The sequence below is a fragment of the Amborella trichopoda genome, chromosome 6 (genome assembly GCF_054954075.1).
Source record: "Amborella trichopoda isolate Santa Cruz 75 chromosome 6, AtrichopodaSantaCruz75HAP2 v2.0, whole genome shotgun sequence".
Lineage (NCBI taxonomy): Eukaryota > Viridiplantae > Streptophyta > Magnoliopsida > Amborellales > Amborellaceae > Amborella > Amborella trichopoda.
The window spans coordinates 52,490,093-52,510,269 of NC_142341.1; the positions used below are offsets into that span (position 1 = coordinate 52,490,093).

Here is a 20,177-nt window from a genome sequence, read left to right on the forward strand (position 1 = left end):
GTTTATATTATCAGGAACATATTCACAGGAAATTCAGAGCAATAAATACGCCAAATGACTCCATATGGTAATTTCAGAGCAATTAACAAAGAAAATCCAGTACCAATACGAACCTAAGATTGTTGCTTCAAAAAAGAAAAAAAAGGAGAACTTATCAATAATAACTAAAAAAGGAAAAGAAAGGAAAGCATGATCACAATTCAATGGAAACTCACGGGGAGCCCCATTTTTGCAAAATGCCATGTCACCTTATCCAATATAATTAACCATTACTAGGGCTTTGTGAGACTGCTGAGAGAGAGAGAAAGAGAGCAGTAATAATCAAAATCGAACTTGTAAATTTAGTGAGAACACCAGTAATGACTATTTGCAGTGAAATTTGATAAAAATATGAGAAAAAAGGGAGATTTTCAGTATAGACAAATTAATGAATTGGAGGAATGGAGTCACCTCGTCTTTGCAGCAGCTCAAGAATTGAACAGAACAGGTGATTAACAGTTACTGTCTCAAAAACCCTGCCTTTCAAAACAGTTGAGGAAAAGAGGGTAAGAGAGATGGATAGAAGGGAAATATGATAGAGAGAGAGGAAGAGAGAAATCGTATGGAAAGGTGGCTGTCGAAAGAGAAAGAGGAAGAGAGAGAGAGAGAAAGATAAACGTCAAATATGTGAGCTGAGGAAGAGAGAGAGAGCAAGAAGAGAGGGAGATACGTTGAGAGAGAGAGAGAGGGAGGTGAACTTTGGTGGTGGAATCAACAAAGTTAGCATACATAAAAAACGCTTGATGAAATCAACAAAGTTAACATAAATAAAATAATAAATAAAATAAAAAAGAAGACGAAAATTATGTATATGTTTTGTTATATTTGTTGTTATTATAGAGGGTGCAATTGGCATACAAACGCCTCCCTAGGTGTAGAGATAAGGTACCCTTCAAATTATATTATGGTATATATTTTTGATGTAAAATATTATTAAGATTATTTTAAAATCTATTTTTATATCTAATTATACAAATTTTAAATTTTAAAAATAGTTAAAATCAAGTAAATCTATAAATTTTAAAAAATCTTGAAAATGAACGGTGTAGATAATATGTTGTGAAATGCACTATTTTTAAGACTTAAAATCTTTTTATTTTTAATAGTCGTACATCTCAATGTCGAGATGATCAATCAAAGGGTTTTTCAACGTTAAAACTATTTTTTCCGATGGATTTTTGAAGGACATCCGTAGTTCTACCTTATAAGGTTGCATCCTTATATAAACTTTTTCCTATTATAAATAGACCTTTTAGTTTTTTTTTATTACATCTATATCCATCTTCTTAACTTCATAATATTTTTTTAAAAAAATACATGACTGCCTATTTTTGTTTTTTAAAAACCCAAAATCAACTAAATTCGGTTTTTGAAGAGCCAAATTTGTGCTTTGTATCTCCTTGATCGGAACAAGCAATACTTGGTATATGCGGTCTGCCAAGTATGTGCTTGACTACTATTGTTTCAAGGGTTTCCCTGTAGATTACGATTTTTTTTGGTACCTTCTTCTCTGTAGGTAATGATAGGAGTAAGAGGGATTGCCGATGAAGAGAAGGGTTGAGCGACAGGGGATAAATCTTTTTTTTTTTTGGTCTAAGACCAATAATAATGAAGAGGGAGAGGGAGAGAAGGAAGTTATGGCTTTGAATCTTCCATGTTCTTTTTCTCTTTGGCTTATTCTTCCCTGCAAGTAACAATTCAAGGAGCCCATTGCAGAGTGGGAGAGGAGGATGTCAAAATTTTAGATATGTGAAAAATCGAAAAACATATAATTCGGGTTTTTAAAATGCAAAAATTATTATTTTTTTGGCTTTTTTCAAAAATCGAATTTTTTTAACATTTCGGTTTTTTTAAACCCAAAAATGAGAAGTTTGGTCATTTTTTAAAAAAAAAATGTTATTGAAGTTAAAAAAAACGGATATATTTGTAATAACAGATACCAAAAAATCATTTTATAATAACGGGAATAAAATGGATATATATGTAATTTCCCCTAAGAAAAACAAAGATGAAGTTTATATAAGACCGGGCTTTATGAAAATAAAATAAAGCCTCACCTCAAATTCTCATCCGGAAAGTACTTTAAGCGACAAAAATCTCCATCATGGTTCTAAAATCAATTTTCAATATTGATAATAAAATTTGAAGTTCAAAAAATAATACATATCTTCTGGATCTATGAACACCTATTTTTAAGGTGAAATGGGTGTTTTTAAAAATTTATTATATTATACACAATTTTTAGAGCTTAAAATCTCTTTTTTTTTTCTTTTTTTTTTTTCACAGCCATACCTTCAAGCCAATATGATCGATGCAAAACTTTTTTAATACTTAAATTGCAATTTTGGATGAGTTATAAGATGAGGTTTTATTTATTTCGATATGGCTATAGCTATATCAAATCATTTAAAAAAACACAATGGTTACTTTCCCAAATGGAGGTGAAATTGCCTATGGTTACTTCATCTCAAAACCCCTTTTTCTCTCTCTTTGTTTTAGTATTTTCCCCAATCATCTCTCTCCTATATTTAAACCTCTTTCTTATGGAAAAAGTTTATATAAGGGTACAACCTTATAATATAGAACCACGGATGCACCTCAAAAATCCATCGGAAAAGGTAGTTTTAATATTGAGAAACCCTTTGATTGATCATCTCAACATCAAGATGTATGACCATGAAAAATAAAAAGATTTTAAGTCTTAGAAATAGTCCATTTTACAACATATTATCTATACCGTCTATTTTCAAGATTTTCATATGTTTATAGATTTACTTGATTTTAACCATTTTAAAATTTTATAATTAGATATAAATATAGAGTTTGAGATAATCCTAATAATATTTTACATCAAAATTATATACCATGATAAATTTTGAAGGTGCACCTTACCTCTACAGCTACGGATGCATCTGTATGCTACCTGCACCATTTCTTATTTCTCATATATTTTTACAATGTGCATTATAAAGTATTTGATATAAATTTATGGGATAGTCTATAAAGAGGCCATTTATCTTTTATATATGGATGTCATAACTATTCTCACTCATTAGATGTCAAAATAGATGGTTTGGGGTAAGTCATGAAATCCGATAACTTTTTTTTGGAAATTTGTGTCTATTCAATGGCACTCTTACAACCACTAATTTTAAAATTGGAGAGACAATAATGATTGTGACCTCGATGTACAAAAGACAAATGGTGTCTTTGTAGACAATCCCTAAACTTATAAGTAATTTTACATGTGGAAAAAGTTTATATAGAGCTAAAGCTCTAAACAATCAAAATAGAGCCTACCTCAAAAATTTCACTAGAAGAGGTTGTTTTGACGTCCAAGTATCCTCAAATTGATTATCTCGACTCCAAGATGCATGGACATGAGAAAAAAATGGATTTCAAGTTTTGAAAATAGGGTTTTTTGTATCGCATTTTTAGACCATCAATTTCAAGATTTTCAATTTTTCAAAGATCTATCGATCTACACTATTTTTGAAGCTTTAAACTTTATAAATAAATATGAAAATATATTTTAAAGCTATCACAAAGATTTATAATATTGAAACCACATTTATCGACATTATTTGAAGGTAGGCTCTAATTTGATTGTTTAGAGCCTAAGCTCTATACAAATGGCACCCTTTACATATATGTCAATCTTTGAAATAATATTGCTACTTTATTCAAAGTAGGAAAATTGTTTAATGTAGATTGGACCGCAGTTCTACATATGTGGTCAAGAAGGTGTAAAGCATCCATCTTAAAGATGGATGCAAGTAGGTGTTCTTTCAGAAAACAATGGAAACTAACGGTCCAAAAGTTTTCTTACTAGAATTATTATTTATAGTTTTTAAATTTTATTTATTTTTTCATATTCGTGATCTCCATGTTAGCGATTGCATATCTTTAAAAATCAAGTCTTAAAATCCATCTCAAAAATAGATTTATAAAGAGACTTGCATTTCTACATATGCGAGCTTGGCCGCATACAAACCGGGTCTGTCAAAGTAATATGTTAAAAATCACTTGTGTTGTCCAAAAATAGCGGAATATTGCCAAAATATTAAATATTTAAATAATATTATAAATACAAGGTACATATCAAACAATCGACGATATAATATCATATACGGTATATTAATTTCACATAAAATACTATATTTGATAAAATTAATTGTCATCCAACCGGAGCTTAGTATTTATCTACTCTCTTTGTTATTTGGAGTTGTATACAAAGAGACTATTTATATACAAGGAGGTCACAGTTACTCATAATGATCCAATGCGAAACCTGATAGCTTGGATGTATTACAAAGTTCGAGATAATTTCTTTTAAACTTTAAGCTTGGTCAATGCAGTAAATGTAGCTACCCAATTTCACATCCAACAGTCATGATTAATTATGACCACCTTGTACCAAAGTTAAATATTCTCATTTATATACTTTTCTTGTTATCTATCCTCATAATTTTCTCAAAACTCAAATTGGTGGGGTGGATCGTCCACCCACAATTTTGTGTGAGAATACCGATCTAGATCGATGATCACAATAAATATTAAAAGTTATGAATAAAAATTAATAATAGGAGTTTGCACCAATAGTTATCAAAATCGGACCGGATCAGCTGGTCCCATTGAGCTGCAAGCCATTGCTTTGCTATGTTGGTCAAATCAAAATTTGGATTTACTAAAGAACCGCCAAAATTATTCTTCATCTGACTTTGGTCATTGAGAACATTTGGTTTTGACAAATTCAACGACTAATAAAAATTGAACAACTTTTTTATAATATATATAGAATTATTACTTTTATTTTATAATTTAATTTATGACGACTTATAGTCTCACCTAAAGTATAACCTTTGGTAGTGCAGGAAGATAGACCATGACTTAGATCCTATATAGATGGTAAAAAACTTTGATGATCATAATGATAATCTAATTTAAATCATTCAATCAATAGGTCTAGATCCTTCATCACGATTCTAATCAAAATCATTTGCTCGTATATCTTGCTTCACCTCTTCCTCTCCCTTATTTGGATGCAATTGGCTTAGTTTTATCAAAGCAAAGTCCCATTTCAAATCCTCATTTGAAGAGCACTTTGAGCATAAAAAATTATCTATGAAGGCTCTAATCGGTCATGGACCTCGAAGCGGTTTAACCGACCTAATCGGTATATCGGCTGATTTAACGGTTCTGATCAGGCAAGTCTCGGGCGATCAAAATAGCGTTTTTTTTTTTAAAAAAATCTATTGAAATATGAAAAGCATATAAAAAAACACTAAAATATGAAAAATATATAAATAATGATTAAAACAAATCACATTCAAATGAAGTTGGAAATTAATGAAAAATGGATTTTAACCCACTTTATATTTTTCGATAGCTATATTTAATTTGTTAAAAAAAATGCGAAGATATAAAAGTAAATATTAATGACCAAAACAATTTTTAATCTTTATGATAATGTAAATAATATTTCAAAATATATTACAAATCAAATACTCTAATTTTGAGAATTTATATATATATTTTTAAATTTTTTTTGAAGTACTGGCTTATCCCCAAAAACAGGAACCGGCAGCGGGCTGGTTCCCATCTAACCGGACGGGCGATTTGTGAAGAATGCTTTCGGTCTTTTGTCTCTCTCCACTACTGTCTCTCTCCACTCGCACTCACGATCTGCATTCCCACACTCTCCTCCCTCTCTTTCTCTCTCTTCTTCCTTTCTCTCTCTCTGATAAACCTCTGAGAAATGGGAGAGAACGCGAATGAGGTGCCCCAAGAGGAAGAAGAAGACCAGATCGTGAACCCATTCCAGGTCACTGTGAAAAAGGGCGAGAAGATCGACTACGACAAGCTCATCGACAAGTTTGGGTGCCAGCGCCTCGACCCTTCGTTTGTTGAGAGGGTTGAGCGCGTCACCTCTCGACCTCCCCATGTCTTCCTTCGAAGGGGCGTGTTCTTTGCTCACAGGCAAGCTATCTCAAACCCCAACCCTAGGTTCAAGCTTATGAATCGTCTTAATTGTGCAGTTTCTTTTTTTTTAAGCTCGAATACTGCTCAAATATTCAGTTTATAACTCTAATAAACTAATCAATCGCTGTTTAATTGGGTTCATAGTTAGTTGAATTCCTGGAAATTTTATTTTTTGGTTCCTTTGGATCATTGGGCTACTGTTTGATTTGGCTGTTTTACTATTGAATTCTAGCATTTGACACTTCTAAAATATTAAAATTTGTTTTACTCTGTGAATTATCGATCACCAAAAATATTCATTTTTCTATGTGATTCGGCAGATTATTAATTAAATTTCAAGGTTTTTATTATAAAACATGCAATTTGTTGGATTATTGATTAAATTCTCAGTTTTTTATTACTCTAGATTATTGGATTTCTGTTTATCGATTAAATTATCGAAACTTTTATATTTCTCTCGCTTTCAATCTTCTATTTAGTAAATTATTGATTGAATTTATGAATTATCAGTCAGAACTCACATTGTGCATGCATTTTTTGCATCAAAATTATTAATTGAAAGCTCACATCATGCCTGTAATTTCTCAGTTTTCTGTTCTTCCAGATTATAGAGCTCTGTTCATTAGGTGAATTATTGATTAAAATATCAAAAGATTTCAGTTTCTCTTGGTTACTGAGTTCCTGTTCATAGAAAATGCCAACTGAATAATCTCAATCGAAATTTACATTGTGCAGCATTTTTTCTTTGATATGAATGATTGATTGAAAGCTCACATCATGCGTGTGACTTTTTCCAGGGATTTTAATGAGATTCTTGATGCTTATGAGAGAGGGGAGAATTTCTATCTTTACACAGGAAGAGGACCATCATCAGAAGCTTTGCATTTGGGGCACTTGGTTCCCTTCATGTTTACCAAGTGTGCCACCTTTCTCTCTGCAATTATATCTTTTCTACATTGATTGTTTAAATCCTATTTTCCTTCGTAATTATAAGAAGGTGTATTTTTCTTTGTAATCTGGTTTCATTGATGTTCATAAATTGAACTGGATTTTAGTTCATTAAAATTTTCAGAAATGAACTGCATTTGGGCACTTGGTCCCTTTTGTTTTTACCATGTGGTCACCTTTTTCTCTGCAATTCCATCTTGTTTTACATTCATTGTTTAGATTATGTTTTTCCCTTTTTGATGAAGAAAAATATTTTTCTTATTCCTGTGATGTGCTGTGTGCATGTATTGAATTGGGTTGCTCTATTTTTTTTCAATTTTATTTTCGAAGTTATTGTTCCCCTGGTGGAATTGGACCATTGGCCATTTCAACAAAGTCATATGATTTTTGCAAGTCATGGACCAAAAATTTCCATTTTGTTTTAAAACTGTAGTCTATGCCTCTCTATTCTTTTGGTCTTTTGGGTCAAAAGCATCCATTTTTATGCTTTCTAGTAAAGCAATGCTGTTGAAAACAAGGAATAACTAATATGTTATTTCTCAATCATTTAGATGTGCTTTAATTTGTGAACATGCCATATTTCTGTTTCCAGATATTTGCAGGATGCTTTTAAAGTTCCCCTTGTTATACAGCTCACTGATGATGAGAAGTGCATGTGGAAGAATCTATCAGTAGAAGAGAGTCAGAGGCTTGCTCGTGAAAATGCTAAAGACATCATAGCATGTGGTTTTGATGTCACTAGAACTTTCATATTCTCTGACTTTGATTATGTTGGTGGGTAAGTTTTACTTATGTTGAATAGATTAGATCTAACTTTGTACACCTGGTTTCTTAATAGTTAATACCATCAGTGGCCTAAGACTCCATTGTCCAAATAAAGGCTTAATCTATTTTGTTATTGATCCTTTCTTCTTTCATTTGGTATAATTTATTTCTTTTTGATAACATGGTAATAGTCTCTTCTTTATCGGAAAAGAACATGATCATAATTTGTTGCTCTTGTTGCATTTAAAGTTGTAATAATCTCATATCTATGTTATTGTCGGCAGAGCCTTCTACAAGAACATGGTGAAAGTTGCAAAATGTGTTACATTTAACAAGGTTATTCTCATATGGATGTCCTTCCTTTCCATTTCCACTTTTCTGGTTTTTATTCTATATATTTTCCGAATATGTAGATCTTTTTTAGGGAATCGAGCTTGGGTCAAGGTGGTAGCAGCTAGATTTTCATAGCACTACGTCTCAAGTTCCATTCCTATGTAACCTTGTCAAAAAAAAATAAAAATTGTAGATCTTTTTTATTGTTATTGTCCTTGTTGGTTGGGCTGAAAGTTTATTAATAGTACTAAAGAGAATCATTTTATTATTTATTCTCCTTTATTTGCAATCCTATTGTGTTGGTAACTGACCGTTCTTATTAGAAACAATGAGGAGAACCAAATTCAGGTTGGAAAAGAAATGAATAATAAAAAATAACATAAAAAAAATGTTTTCTGGGATGTGGAACAAAATAATATCAAAGAAAAGAAAAAAAAGAGTGCAAAGAAATAAAATTTTTACAGATAAAAACTCAGAAGAAGATAATGGGAACTGTTATTTTGGAAATGAATATACTAGACTTACTTGCAATGCTATTAGTTTTAATGAGTTCATGTCCATCAAAATGTTTCTTCCAGGTGGTGGGGATATTTGGATTCACACCAGAAGATCATATAGGCAAAATCAGTTTCCCTCCTGTTCAGGTTTGCTTGATTACTGGACAAATTTCTGCTCAAAATGCATCTATTTTGATCCTTCTATTATTTTATTCTGCTCAGATGGGCTGTCATTTGGTTGATATTTTATAGTTCTGATTCACATTTAGTGTAGCTACTTTGAGGTATGCTTTTTTTTTCCACAGGCTGTTCCTTCCTTTCCTAGCTCATTTCCACATCTCTTTTCTGGCAAAGATGATCTCCGCTGTCTGATTCCATGTGCTATCGACCAGGTTTACTTCTCTCTTTCCAGTTGTCAGTATGATTGAGTTCATTGTGACTTTTTCTTTCTAGAAGGCACCATTTTCCTCTGACTGCTTTGGTTTTTTATGCCATTTTTTTTAGAAGTTGCTTAATGCATTGTTACCTTGCTGCAAAATTACAATGTTTGGAATAATAACTTTGCATTGACATCAGAAATTAGCTTTTAAACCTCGTGTTAGAAATAGGCAGCATGTTTAGTCTTTCTGTACTGAGCTTCTAGGCCTGGTGGCCTTTCTTTGTCCTTCTTTAGGATATAACAGATGGGAATTTTGTGGAGGTGGCATTGTAATAATGTTTTCCAAGTGGTGCTATATTTAGCAAGGTGAATACAATATTCAAGCTAAAATTCCAACTTTTGATGTCCACCCACTTTCCATATGAGTTGTCCTTTCAGGGGAAGGCTGATTTTTACTATGGCTATATTAGGGATTAGGACTCTTTAACTCGGGTGCTTATTTGATGGAATCTTGTATTAAGGAAGCGTAAAGGCTCCTAAAACTATGGTAATTTTTAATGATTCTTGTTTGCAATGTGGGAGAACCTTTGTCCTTCCTTGAATGATCTGGTGTTACCTTGTATTACTATAGCTCTACGGATGACTGTTAAATAGAGATAGTATAGAACTATGGTAGTGCTGATGGAAAGCCCTAGCAGCCACGTACTTTAGGAGTGACAGTTCTTGCACCTTGTGATTGAGAGAGAGTGCGAGTCTCTCTCTGTATGTCATAGTGTTAGGAAGGGATGGTAGCTGGGTGATCATAGGGGAGAGACTGTAATTTTTGTTGTTAATTACAGTGTGTGAAGTTCAATCATCTTCAATTATGCGCGTCTTTTTCTTTTTCTGGACAATGATATTACCAGTCTCTCCTGTATGAAATTTATATTTTGCTCACCTGTTTTTTCTGTTCCTAACTTGGCATAGTTCGTTACCTTTTTCTTTTACATCAGTTCTATTTGTTAACTTGTGTACTTGCTCCTTTTCCTTGTATGATCCAAATCATTGCCCTGCTAACTTCTCAAAGTTTTGTGCAGGATCCTTATTTTAGGATGACACGTGATGTTGCTCCAAGGATAGGATATCAAAAGCCTGCATTGATAGAATCTTCGTTCTTCCCAGCGCTGCAGGTCTTCTGAATACATAGCTATGGAGCATTTTTATCATTCATTATTTTGCAAAGATTGTCTTTGTGATTGGAATGTTATACATTCACTAATTTTTCTGTTTTACGTCTTCTGGTTTACATTCCCTCCTTTTCCATTCTGCTATATATTTTGATTTCTATTTCAACTCCCAAATAGTGGACCATTTTGTATCCTTTCTTACAGGAAATGATGCCATTGTAATCAGAATGTAATGGGCTTGCTCATTCTTCTCTTTTGCTTTTTTCCCCTGTTTATTTTTGGACCTGGTTTTTATGAGTCCCCCAACTCATACTTTTATCATGCGGGCTCCCTCTTGACACTCATTTTTTATATAGATCTTGGATCCAAATTTGTAGAGATCCATGATGCTTCTGAATATAAAAGATAAAATAAAATTTTAAAACATTTTTTTAAGAATTTTAAAACATTTTTGTAAGAATTCTTTCCTATCCATTGGATAGGAATTTTAGTTGTGGAGGTTCATCTTAAAGATGAATCTCTGTGAGTGAGCGGGGTAGTGAGTCCACTTACTCACAAAACACTTTTCCTTTATTTTTTTCTGTTTGTATTTTGCCTTGGATTTTGGCTTTTAACTCCCCTTTGGCGGACCTTTGATTCCCATTTCCTTTTTAATTTGGAATTTGATAGTCTGAGACCTTGAAATTTGCAGGGTGAAACAGGTAAGATGTCAGCTAGTGACCCTAATTCTGCAATTTATGTCACTGATTCTGCCAAAGATATCAAGAAGAAGGTTTGTTTTCAACCTTTTTATACTTGAGAGTTAACAAAATTCTTTTATTTTTCACTCATTATGTTAGAATATTATTCATGGCAAAACACTTTGTGTTTAACCAGTTTCTTTTATCTGTTACCAGTTCTTTAGAGAACAATTTAGTTCGAGATGCCTTCTTGATATTTTCTTCTGTAATTGTATGATTCCTTTATGTTGTTAATAAGGCCTTTTCTCAAAAAGTAGAGATAATTGATAAATTGATGTCATTCAGCTGCTAATAGTTATTTGAGGAGCTTCTAATATTTATTTGAGGAGCTTCTTAGTTGAAGCCATTCAATGACTAGCAATCCTCGCGGCAACTAAAGGAAAGAAAACTTGGAAGACCACTGGTATCAGGATTGGACCTTCTAGCAAATTGGTTAGGGGTCCATGCCAGACAAAACTGGTGAGATTGCCCACTGGACCGTTTTGGATTCTGAAAGTAAATAAAAAAGGAAAATAGTCAAAACTACGAAATATATTATATATTTTTTTGACTTACCTTGTTTGATAGGTACAACCAGTTAGAACCGGCCAAATCTGGCAAATATTTATTTTTTACTGTTTCTTGATGAAATTTGGTCTATTTGGGCCGGCCTGGCCAAGGGACCCGTAGCTGATCGGATGAACACTTACACCAGCCATCTGGTGCAGTCTTTATATTTGTGGGAAATCAAGCAATATGAAAGATGGGCAACTTAATTTCTAATAATGAAACTTCCTATTTAAAAATCATTGCCATTGCTAACTTTTTTTTTTCCCGGAGAAATAATTATTCATTATAAAACTAAAGCAATACAGTTTCCAAAACAATGATGAAGACAAAATCAAAGTGTAATGAAATCCCATATATTCTCCACCATCTGATTGCACCCATATTACTCCTGGTCTCAGAGGATTATAGCTCTAGAGCTTCGAACTGGATTAAGGACTCAACCGTTCACATATAGGTTTCACAAAAAACAAAAAGATAAAAAACAGGTGTTTTGCTATCTTTTGGCTGAACCGGGCTAAATTACTCTAAAATCAAAGTATACTCTTAAGTGAAAATATAAAAAGATCTAGTTACTAGTTAGTTATTTCTATCATACTTGAAACTTAGTTGCTTATGGGCCAAATGTTGTTGGCTTCATGTTGTTTGTTCATATATTTGGTATTCTATGAATACAAGGACTGCAAAGTATTTGTTTCTTTGTGAAATTACTTTATCCTTGAATTTATGCGTTTTAGAGAACAATCTTGAAACCCTTCCTTTTCAATTCAAACTTTATGTTAAGGTACAGATTTTAAACGGCATGTTTGATGATTTCCTTATATGTTGTTTGCAGGTGAACAATCATGCATTTTCTGGTGGCCAGGATTCCATTGAGAAACATAGGGAGCTTGGGGCGAATTTGGAGGTTCTCATCCCTTTGAACGACCGTCTATGTTTCAACCTTTTTCTTTTTTTTAACTGTAACTTTTTCCCAGGAAATGAATATTTATACTTTTGAGGGTGGCCAGGATCCCATTGAGAAACATAGAGAGATTGTTATACTTACCCCAAAAAAAAGAGATTGTTATCTATGGATATAATAATATATTGTTTATGGGTGCATTTAAGAGGGAGAGAGGGAGAGAGATACAAGGTTAATAAGGTGCTTTTTTTCCTCTTCACCAATCAGTATGGTTTGTACCGGTGTTTAAAAAGTCGGATACAGGCTCTGACTTACCAGGGTCGTGAGTCCAAGTCCATCACAAAATTGGCCTAGTCCGAGACTGTGATATGATTGATTTTTTGCCAAAAATAACTTAGGGGACTCTAGGATCGGAAGCTGATTTTTGGGTGTATCCCTCCAGAATTGCCAGGGTCCTCCTGTCTGGTTGGGCGATTCCCAAGTTCACTGCTGAGGTTTTTTAATCACTGATTGTACTTTTTCTTATATCTGCAATAATTGGAACACCTATAACTATGTTTAAGTGAACTTTGCGGCATCTGATCTCTGAAATATGAAACTGTAGATCCATAATAAAAAAAACCAACATTGGTTCTTCTTTTTTGGTTATGTATTGATTTATGTTTTTATGAACTTTTTTTTAATATTTTATATTTGTGCAAATTTAGTCTCTGCGATTTTGTTCTGTACCTATGCAAATGACTTGGAGGATCTAATTAAATACTATCCAGTGCCTTCTTTCATGTCAATTATCTTTGGATTTTTCAGGTTGACATACCATTCAAGTACCTCACCTTCTTTCTAGATGATGATGATGAAGTAGAGCACATAAGAAAGGTGAGATGACCTTTGCTATCTATTTTCTTGTTTTTTAAGAGTATAACATCTTGGAACTTAGCCAAATGCTCATTCATCATAGTGAAGTTTGGAATGATAGTGGTTCTTATTTGATTTTCTTCTCTATCATGTCATCTAGGTCGGACAAAACTTTGGATATGTAGATTGACACAGGATTTAGTAGATTTTTTTTCAATTGGGGTTATATAAGTTAATGCAGAGTGTATAGGTTGGACAAAACTTTCGATATGTGGATTGACACAGGATTTAGTGATGTTTTCTCAAGTTGGGGTTATATTGGAGAGGGCAATAAGTTAATGCAAAGTATATTGTTCTGCAATGGACTATAGTCCATAGATTCGTTGCTGCTTTGGAAAGATGGATGGTGATGGAGAGTGGTACTCACTGGAAGGGGGCATGTCTCCAATTTGGCTCCCAATCTTTCTCCATGACCATCCATTTTATGGGACGGTCTTGAATAAATGATCTTCATTTAACCATAGTTCATTATAGTATACTTTCTTATGAGTTATGAGACTTCAGTTATGTTTCTCTGTTCTTTTATTTATCTCTCTCTTCTGTAGGAGTATGGGTCTGGGCGGATGCTAACTGGCGAGGTTAAGCAAAAGCTTATCCAAGTCCTGACTGAGTTGGTTGAGAGACATCGCAAGGCTCGTGCTGCTGTTACAGAGGAGGTAACATAATGTTTCACCAATTAGTTTCCTGGATAATTTTTTGTCTTGATTCTTCTTTAGAAGTTGTGCTTCTCTCTCTCTCTCTCTCTCTCTCTCTCTCTTTCTCGCTCTCTGAGGTGGGGTTAGATGTGATTTCATGTTTAAGTTTGGCTTTTTGAGTTTGGTATCTTCTTTGGGAGAACCAACAGTTTTTTCATGCTTGGTGAAGGTGTTTATTTGTGCGCTTTTGTAAGAATTAGTATACAATGACTGCAGTGAATCTTCCGAAACTTTCACATCAGCTGAATTGTTGGATTTCAATAGTGGACGGGTGGGTTGTGTCATTCAATGTTCAAAAAGCGGAATGTAATGCCTTGGCTGCCACAGGGGCCTGGCCACCTACGCATGATACTGGAACCTATGTGCACCCCATGCACATTTACATACATATATCTAAGCTCCAATCACATTTGTATGCACTCACGCCCGACAAACACATATATGCACATTTGTATAATGTTCTTGTGCGTGCCCGTGTGCCTGTGCATGTACTAGTCATCTATCTTTATATATGTATGTATATATGCGCATGCATGTGCTGTCAATTAATTGAATTGAAACACATTTATGAATTTGACTAACCTTTGTTGTCTGTGTGTGTGTGCATACACACACACAAATATGCATGCATGCGCATGCATGTACTATCAGTTGATTGACATGTAACACTAACCTTTGCTGCTTAGGTCTTTGATCCTCAAATGTTTCAAGATGAATATCAAGCTGTGATCGCCCAAAGTATCTTGTAACCTCCCTTGGTAGTTTCCAAGAGATCTTATTCAAATAAATTGGGCCAGAAGATTCTTTGAAGTTCTAGAATATTTTCAATTTCAAAAAAGTTTCAAAACTCTTCAAAGATTGTTTGCGTTAACTCAAGATTAGTTCTAAAAAGGTTTTGGGGGGATTATAAACAAACCACACCCCCCAATTTTCCCCCTTAAAAGAGGGAAAAAGGCTATTTTGGCCATGGCCCTTGGGCAATTTCTTCCTTTGGTCCATGTGGCAACCCAATTGGGCACCTTGGCTGACTGAGGCTACCTGCTTCGGCCCAGGCAAGGTATTTAGGCACCCTCCCCGCCTCGAGGCACAGCATAGGGGGGGAGGCAGGAGGCTTGTTTCTACACTGGTGCTGGTCTTTCTTCATAACCCGTTTAAATTATTCATGGACTTTGAGTGAGGGATGACACACCTTGGCTGACCCTTGTTGACATCTGGCAACCCAATTGGGCACCTTGGCTGACTGAGGCTACCTGCTTCGGCCCAGGCAAGGTATTTAGGCACCCTCCCCGCCTCGAGGCACAGCATAGGGGGGGAGGAAGGAGGCTTGTTTCTACACAGGTGCTGGTCTTTCTTCATAACCCGTTTAAATTATTCATGGACTTTGAGTGAGGGATGACACACCTTAGCTGACCCTTGTTGACATCTGACACCTTAACTGATGTGAAGTTTCCGCTTTGCTCATTGTATACATTTCCAATCTACAAGATGCTGGATTTTGGGAAATGGCTCTGGATTAGGACTATGGTAATCTCGGAGGGAGAAGCCCATAGTTGTTGAAGACGGAAGCGGGATCCGTTTGGAAATAGCCGAACCGCCCTATTGCGGAAGTTCCCTGGGTTTGGGATCGGCGTCCGTATAATGAACAAGAGAGGGAACGAGATCTTTAGGTTTATGGGAGCGAGATCCCATATCGATGGGTTCGAGGTTTTGACTGGCAAGAATCTAAGCTCTATAACACATTAAACATGGCTGTCAAGTAGAGCTAGTACGGGTTCCCTTGGTTAAGGGATCGAGGTTTCCATTTGTTGTATAACGGGGTTCCTCTTGTTCTAATATCGAGATTCTTCGAGTATAGGAATCAAGGTCCTCAGTTGATTGGCCCCAAGGTCCGCAACTACCTTCGGTTAAGGAAACGAGTCCCATATGTATGTTATCCTCTAGTTAAATAAATCTATAGTTTCCCATTTCTATACATCACATTGCTTACATGCTACTTGCTACTTGATAAATGCTAAATACTACTGAACACGTTACTGTATATGTCCATAGTTCCTTGCTCCAAAATCCAATATGCACATATGAGCGTATGACAACCTCTAATTAAATAATTCCACTGTGCCCTATTTCTAGGCATACATGCTACTTGATGAAATATTAAATACTTTTAGGCACATTACTATATCGTCTGTGGTCCATAGTCCAAAATGTAATATGCATGGCATCCTATGTTTACATAAGTGCATCAAACCATATTTTTATGCGGCACATGCCTATATGCATGATAAATCTAAAGAGTATGGATTATTTTGCTACTTATTTTGTGTTCCCTAGTCCAAAATATAATGTGTATGACATAATCTATTTAATTAAATGCGTATTACTAAAATTTGATACATCAGGTGCCTATATAGTACTTGATAAATCCTAAAAGTATAGATCACTCTATTAGATAGTCCGTAGTATACTTATGTACACCATTCTTATACATGCTACAGATCTCATTAGAGGTATAACTTTAATAACATAGTCCCTCGGACCACCAAGATATTCCTTACACATAAATCCAAAAAATAATCTACAAGTACACCATTGGATTTTTTCTATTATATTAATGAACTACATACTTAGATCACCAACATGTCTCCCTCCCTCTATATTAACCCTTGGACCCAAAAACCAGCCCACACAGCTCCTTTGCCATTAGCATGTGGTGATCATTCTGGTGAATCTGGTCGATTCTCCCAACTCTTCCATGCTATAGGTATGTGTGCTTGTGCTTTTTCCATGTGTATTTCTATGACTCTTGTGTGTGCACAAGAGAGAGAGAGAGAGAGAGAGAGTTGCGTGCGTGTGAAGTAGAGAGGGAGAGGTGTGTGTGCGTGCAGTAGAGAGCGTTGTGTGTGTGCAATAGAGAGAGTTGTGCGTGTGCAGTAGAGAGCATTGTGTGTTCGCAGTAGAGAGAGAGTTGTGTGAAGTAGAGAGAGGTGTGTGCAGGGAGGAGTGAGAGTGAGAGTGAGAGTGGAGAGATAGTGACAAGATGAATGTTTTTTTGTTGCTTTTCGTATATATTTTGTGATTTATGTCATAATCAGGTATTTGGATTGAAGCACGAATTTTGCATGGGTTTCGATGCATTGAATTTCTAAGATTTATGTGATAAATCTGGATGTAGGATCCGAATATGAATGTTGTGTTGGTTACTTTGTCTTGAATTGACATTTTATTGGATAATCTAGTATTGATCAGAGCATGAATACTGAATTTGTTGTTCTGTTATAAAACTTGCCATTTGCATGGATACTAAATTTGTTGCTACTTATATCAAAGAGAGAGAGAGGTGTAGGAATACTGTGGAACTAGATTCATCTGTTTTTGAAAGTAGATTCCACATATATAGAACCCAAGATTATAATGTACCAAAACCTTGGACTATGTTTGATGGGAGCAGGAATCTATTTCGAAATAGTATTGGAATCCATTAATGGTTGGAACATGATCACCTTTATATGGGAGCGAGATTCCAAAATTGAAAAACCGGGGTCCCTACGAGATCCCTCGGAGGAACCGTGGGATCGAGGTTCTAGAGCAGGAATGCCACCCTACCCCCACGGTTCCCTTAACTATGGAGAAGCCAAAAATAAGGTGTCTCCCGATCCCAGGATCCCCTGTGATATTTATGGTTAATATCGGTTTAGTTGGACCTAAGACTTGACTTTGACTCAGCTGATTCCATGATGGGCTCTAGCTCGCGACTGAGGTGAGTGGGAACCCGAGTCCGACTTTTTATAAACGCTAACCTCTCTCTTATCCATGCAAAAGGTGTTTTCTTCTAATTTAAGTTATGTGACCCTTAACTTTGTAAAATAGCTATACTAATAAAAGCTATGAGGTCCGATATATTGTTTTTGTTTCTATTTTTGCTTTGTAATGACTCAATTAGGAAACTATTTCCTCAATATATGGTTGTCCCCTTTAGTCTGAAAATTTGGCAAAATTTAGATTTTGAAGACGTGGCGGTTTTGGGCTTAACTAAGTCTACCGCCCAGCTGGACTTGTGCCTGGATTGCATTTTGAATTTGCATTTGGTTATGTTGTTAAAAGTTTTGTTTCCTCTGTTATCTAGCTATATACACTTGTGTTTTTCAATTTTGTTTGATTGTTTTGTTTCCTTTTTCTTCCTAGATGGTGGATGTATTCATGGCTGTGAGACCCCTCCCCAATATGTTTGGATGAGTTGATATATCCCCTACCAAATTGTCAAGAGAGAGTGAGATTTTACTCTATAAGATCAGGAATGAACTGTCTGGGTTGCTCAGCACAACACACAGGAGAGAGAGAGAGAGAGAGAGAGAGAGAGAGAGAGAGAGAGAGAGAGAGAGATTTGTTACAATTCTGCAGGGCTAATATTTAATTCTGGTAGAGAGAGAAAGAGACCCTTTGAGATGGATTTTGTTTGGGTCCGGAAGAAACATCATTCTTTTCCTATAGAGCATGTTACTGTTCAGCAGGGTTAATATTCAAATGTGGCTCCTCTCTTACATTTATGATACTGAAGTTTACTTCTTTTTTTATGGGATTGTATATTAGGAGACCATTGTTGGTCCAATGAGGTCACAATCATTTTAGTCATTATTTGTAAAATCAAATAGATTAAAGTTTGTCACAATATTCGAAAAATTTTATTTTGGACTTTATGACCAGACGATGATACATCCTCAATTAACTGATTTCAAACTTAATGGTTAATAGTGATTGAGACTACTTTGTATGCAAAATAAATGATTTCATTTTATACATTTCCTTTCTTTTTTATACAGTTCATGTAATGCGGCAAGCTGACTTGTTGAAGTAAGGTTGTTTGGTACTCTATAATGTTCTTTTTAGTTTGATGGTATAGATTTTTAATGTCTTTTATACTATCAAAATTTATCATGTCTTTAACAATGTAGGGTATGGCAGTCTTACATCTACAAGTTCCTGTCATATAGAAACCTTTTTCATCTTTTCGATGTTTATGGTAAAGCAATGCATATAATGAGACTATCACTTTTATTAATTTGGGGGAAGTTTAATCTAACATCCATGAAAGATGAATTGTTTTATGTTCTGCCTAATTTAATTTCAAAATATCCATAAAAAAGGCACATGATCATGAGTTAAAAGTATTTGCTAATGGTAAATTATTTAATAGTTCATCTTTTATGGGTATTTCAATCTTTTATGGGTATTTCAATAAATTTTCCTTAATTTAGTGACGTAGTCAGGGGAAAAAAAATGCACTTATCTAGGGGTGGCAATTTGTATATATCTAGGGATAATTAGGCAAATCCAAGGATATGGCTCACACCTTGTACCATCATTGGCACTTACATAGAAAATGAGCAAAGAAACACTCCCACGAGTACATATGCCCACAAACATCTGATGACAAATTTGTAGTTAAACCCTGTACAAGAAAAAAATAATATTTTAAATTTTTATTGCATAAAATTTTGATGAATTTTCTAGTTAAATCCCTCTACAAGATGTATATTTGAAAAAGGATAGCATATTTTCTATGCTCTGCAATAACTCTATTTAAGCTATCGTGGATGTTTCTTGGTTCAGACACCTGATATTTCAATCAGGGGTTTATTTTTTGGGGTGATGAATTTGGACATTGGGTGTCTTCCAATTTAAAAAACTTTTGAGTGTTTGTTCAAAGTGTAATTTAGAGATTGAAAATGATGACAAAAAGGTGGGAACCTTTGTTGTAATGCATAGGTGTGAGGTTTTTACATGTAGTTTTGGCGCTGTAAAGCCTTAAAATGGCATAAAAATCTATTCACTCTTATGCATGAAATTCAAAGCTAAAAAATGATTCAAGTCAAGTAGATATATAAACAATTATCTATTTCTAAAAGGATTGTATATTATGAGGTTATTTATTTTTCGTATGAGGAGGTCACAATTCATACTAACCATTAAATGTCAAATTGGATAGTTTGGATGTCACAAAATTTGAGAATTTTTTTTTTGTATTTAGAGGCTAGTCAATGATACTCACAACCATCCGATTTGAAATTTGATAGACAAAAGTAATTGTGACCTCCTTGTATTAAAAGTAAATGATATATTTGTATGTTTTCCCATTTATAAAATAGACAGTCAAAATAATATGTTATAAGATGAATTATTTTTCATGACTTGAGATCTTTTTTTTCTTTTTTCTTTTTTTTTTAATATCGATCAATCTTAAGGTTGAGATGATCAATTTGAGGGTCTTTCA

General features: G+C 34.4%; 1 protein-coding gene across 4 annotated transcripts; it reads left to right on the forward strand.

Annotated features, from left to right (window-relative positions):
• Positions 1-5,713: 5,713 nt before the first annotated feature.
• On the forward strand, positions 5,714-18,688 carry LOC18448601 (Nucleotidylyl transferase superfamily protein). 4 transcript variants are annotated; one of them, XM_011630388.3, is made up of 12 exons: positions 5,714-6,018; positions 6,819-6,938; positions 7,562-7,747; positions 8,019-8,070; positions 8,646-8,711; positions 8,870-8,956; positions 10,020-10,112; positions 10,801-10,881; positions 12,231-12,302; positions 13,107-13,175; positions 13,760-13,870; positions 18,092-18,688. In XM_011630388.3, the coding sequence occupies exons 1-12, from the start codon at positions 5,798-5,800 to the stop codon at positions 18,140-18,142; spliced, it is 1,209 nt and encodes a 402-aa protein (XP_011628690.1). In that variant the 5' UTR covers positions 5,714-5,797; the 3' UTR covers positions 18,143-18,688. The 4 variants fall into 4 exon arrangements, with proteins under 4 accessions (XP_011628690.1, XP_088725435.1, XP_088725434.1 ...); XM_088869309.1 differs by having other exon boundaries at positions 7,562-7,743; XM_088869308.1 differs by having other exon boundaries at positions 7,602-7,747.
• Positions 18,689-20,177: the final 1,489 nt, after the last annotated feature.

Bases quoted from the DNA above. Each gene is read 5' to 3' on its own strand.
- LOC18448601 (XM_011630388.3), top strand. From the start codon at position 5,798: ATGGGAGAGAACGCGAATGAGGTGCCCCAAGAGGAAGAAGAAGACCAG. The intron at 7,748-8,018 runs GTAAGTTTTACT...TATTGTCGGCAG, and splicing joins GACTTTGATTATGTTGGTGG to AGCCTTCTACAAGAACATGG. The intron at 10,882-12,230 runs GTTTGTTTTCAA...TGTTGTTTGCAG, and splicing joins CCAAAGATATCAAGAAGAAG to GTGAACAATCATGCATTTTC.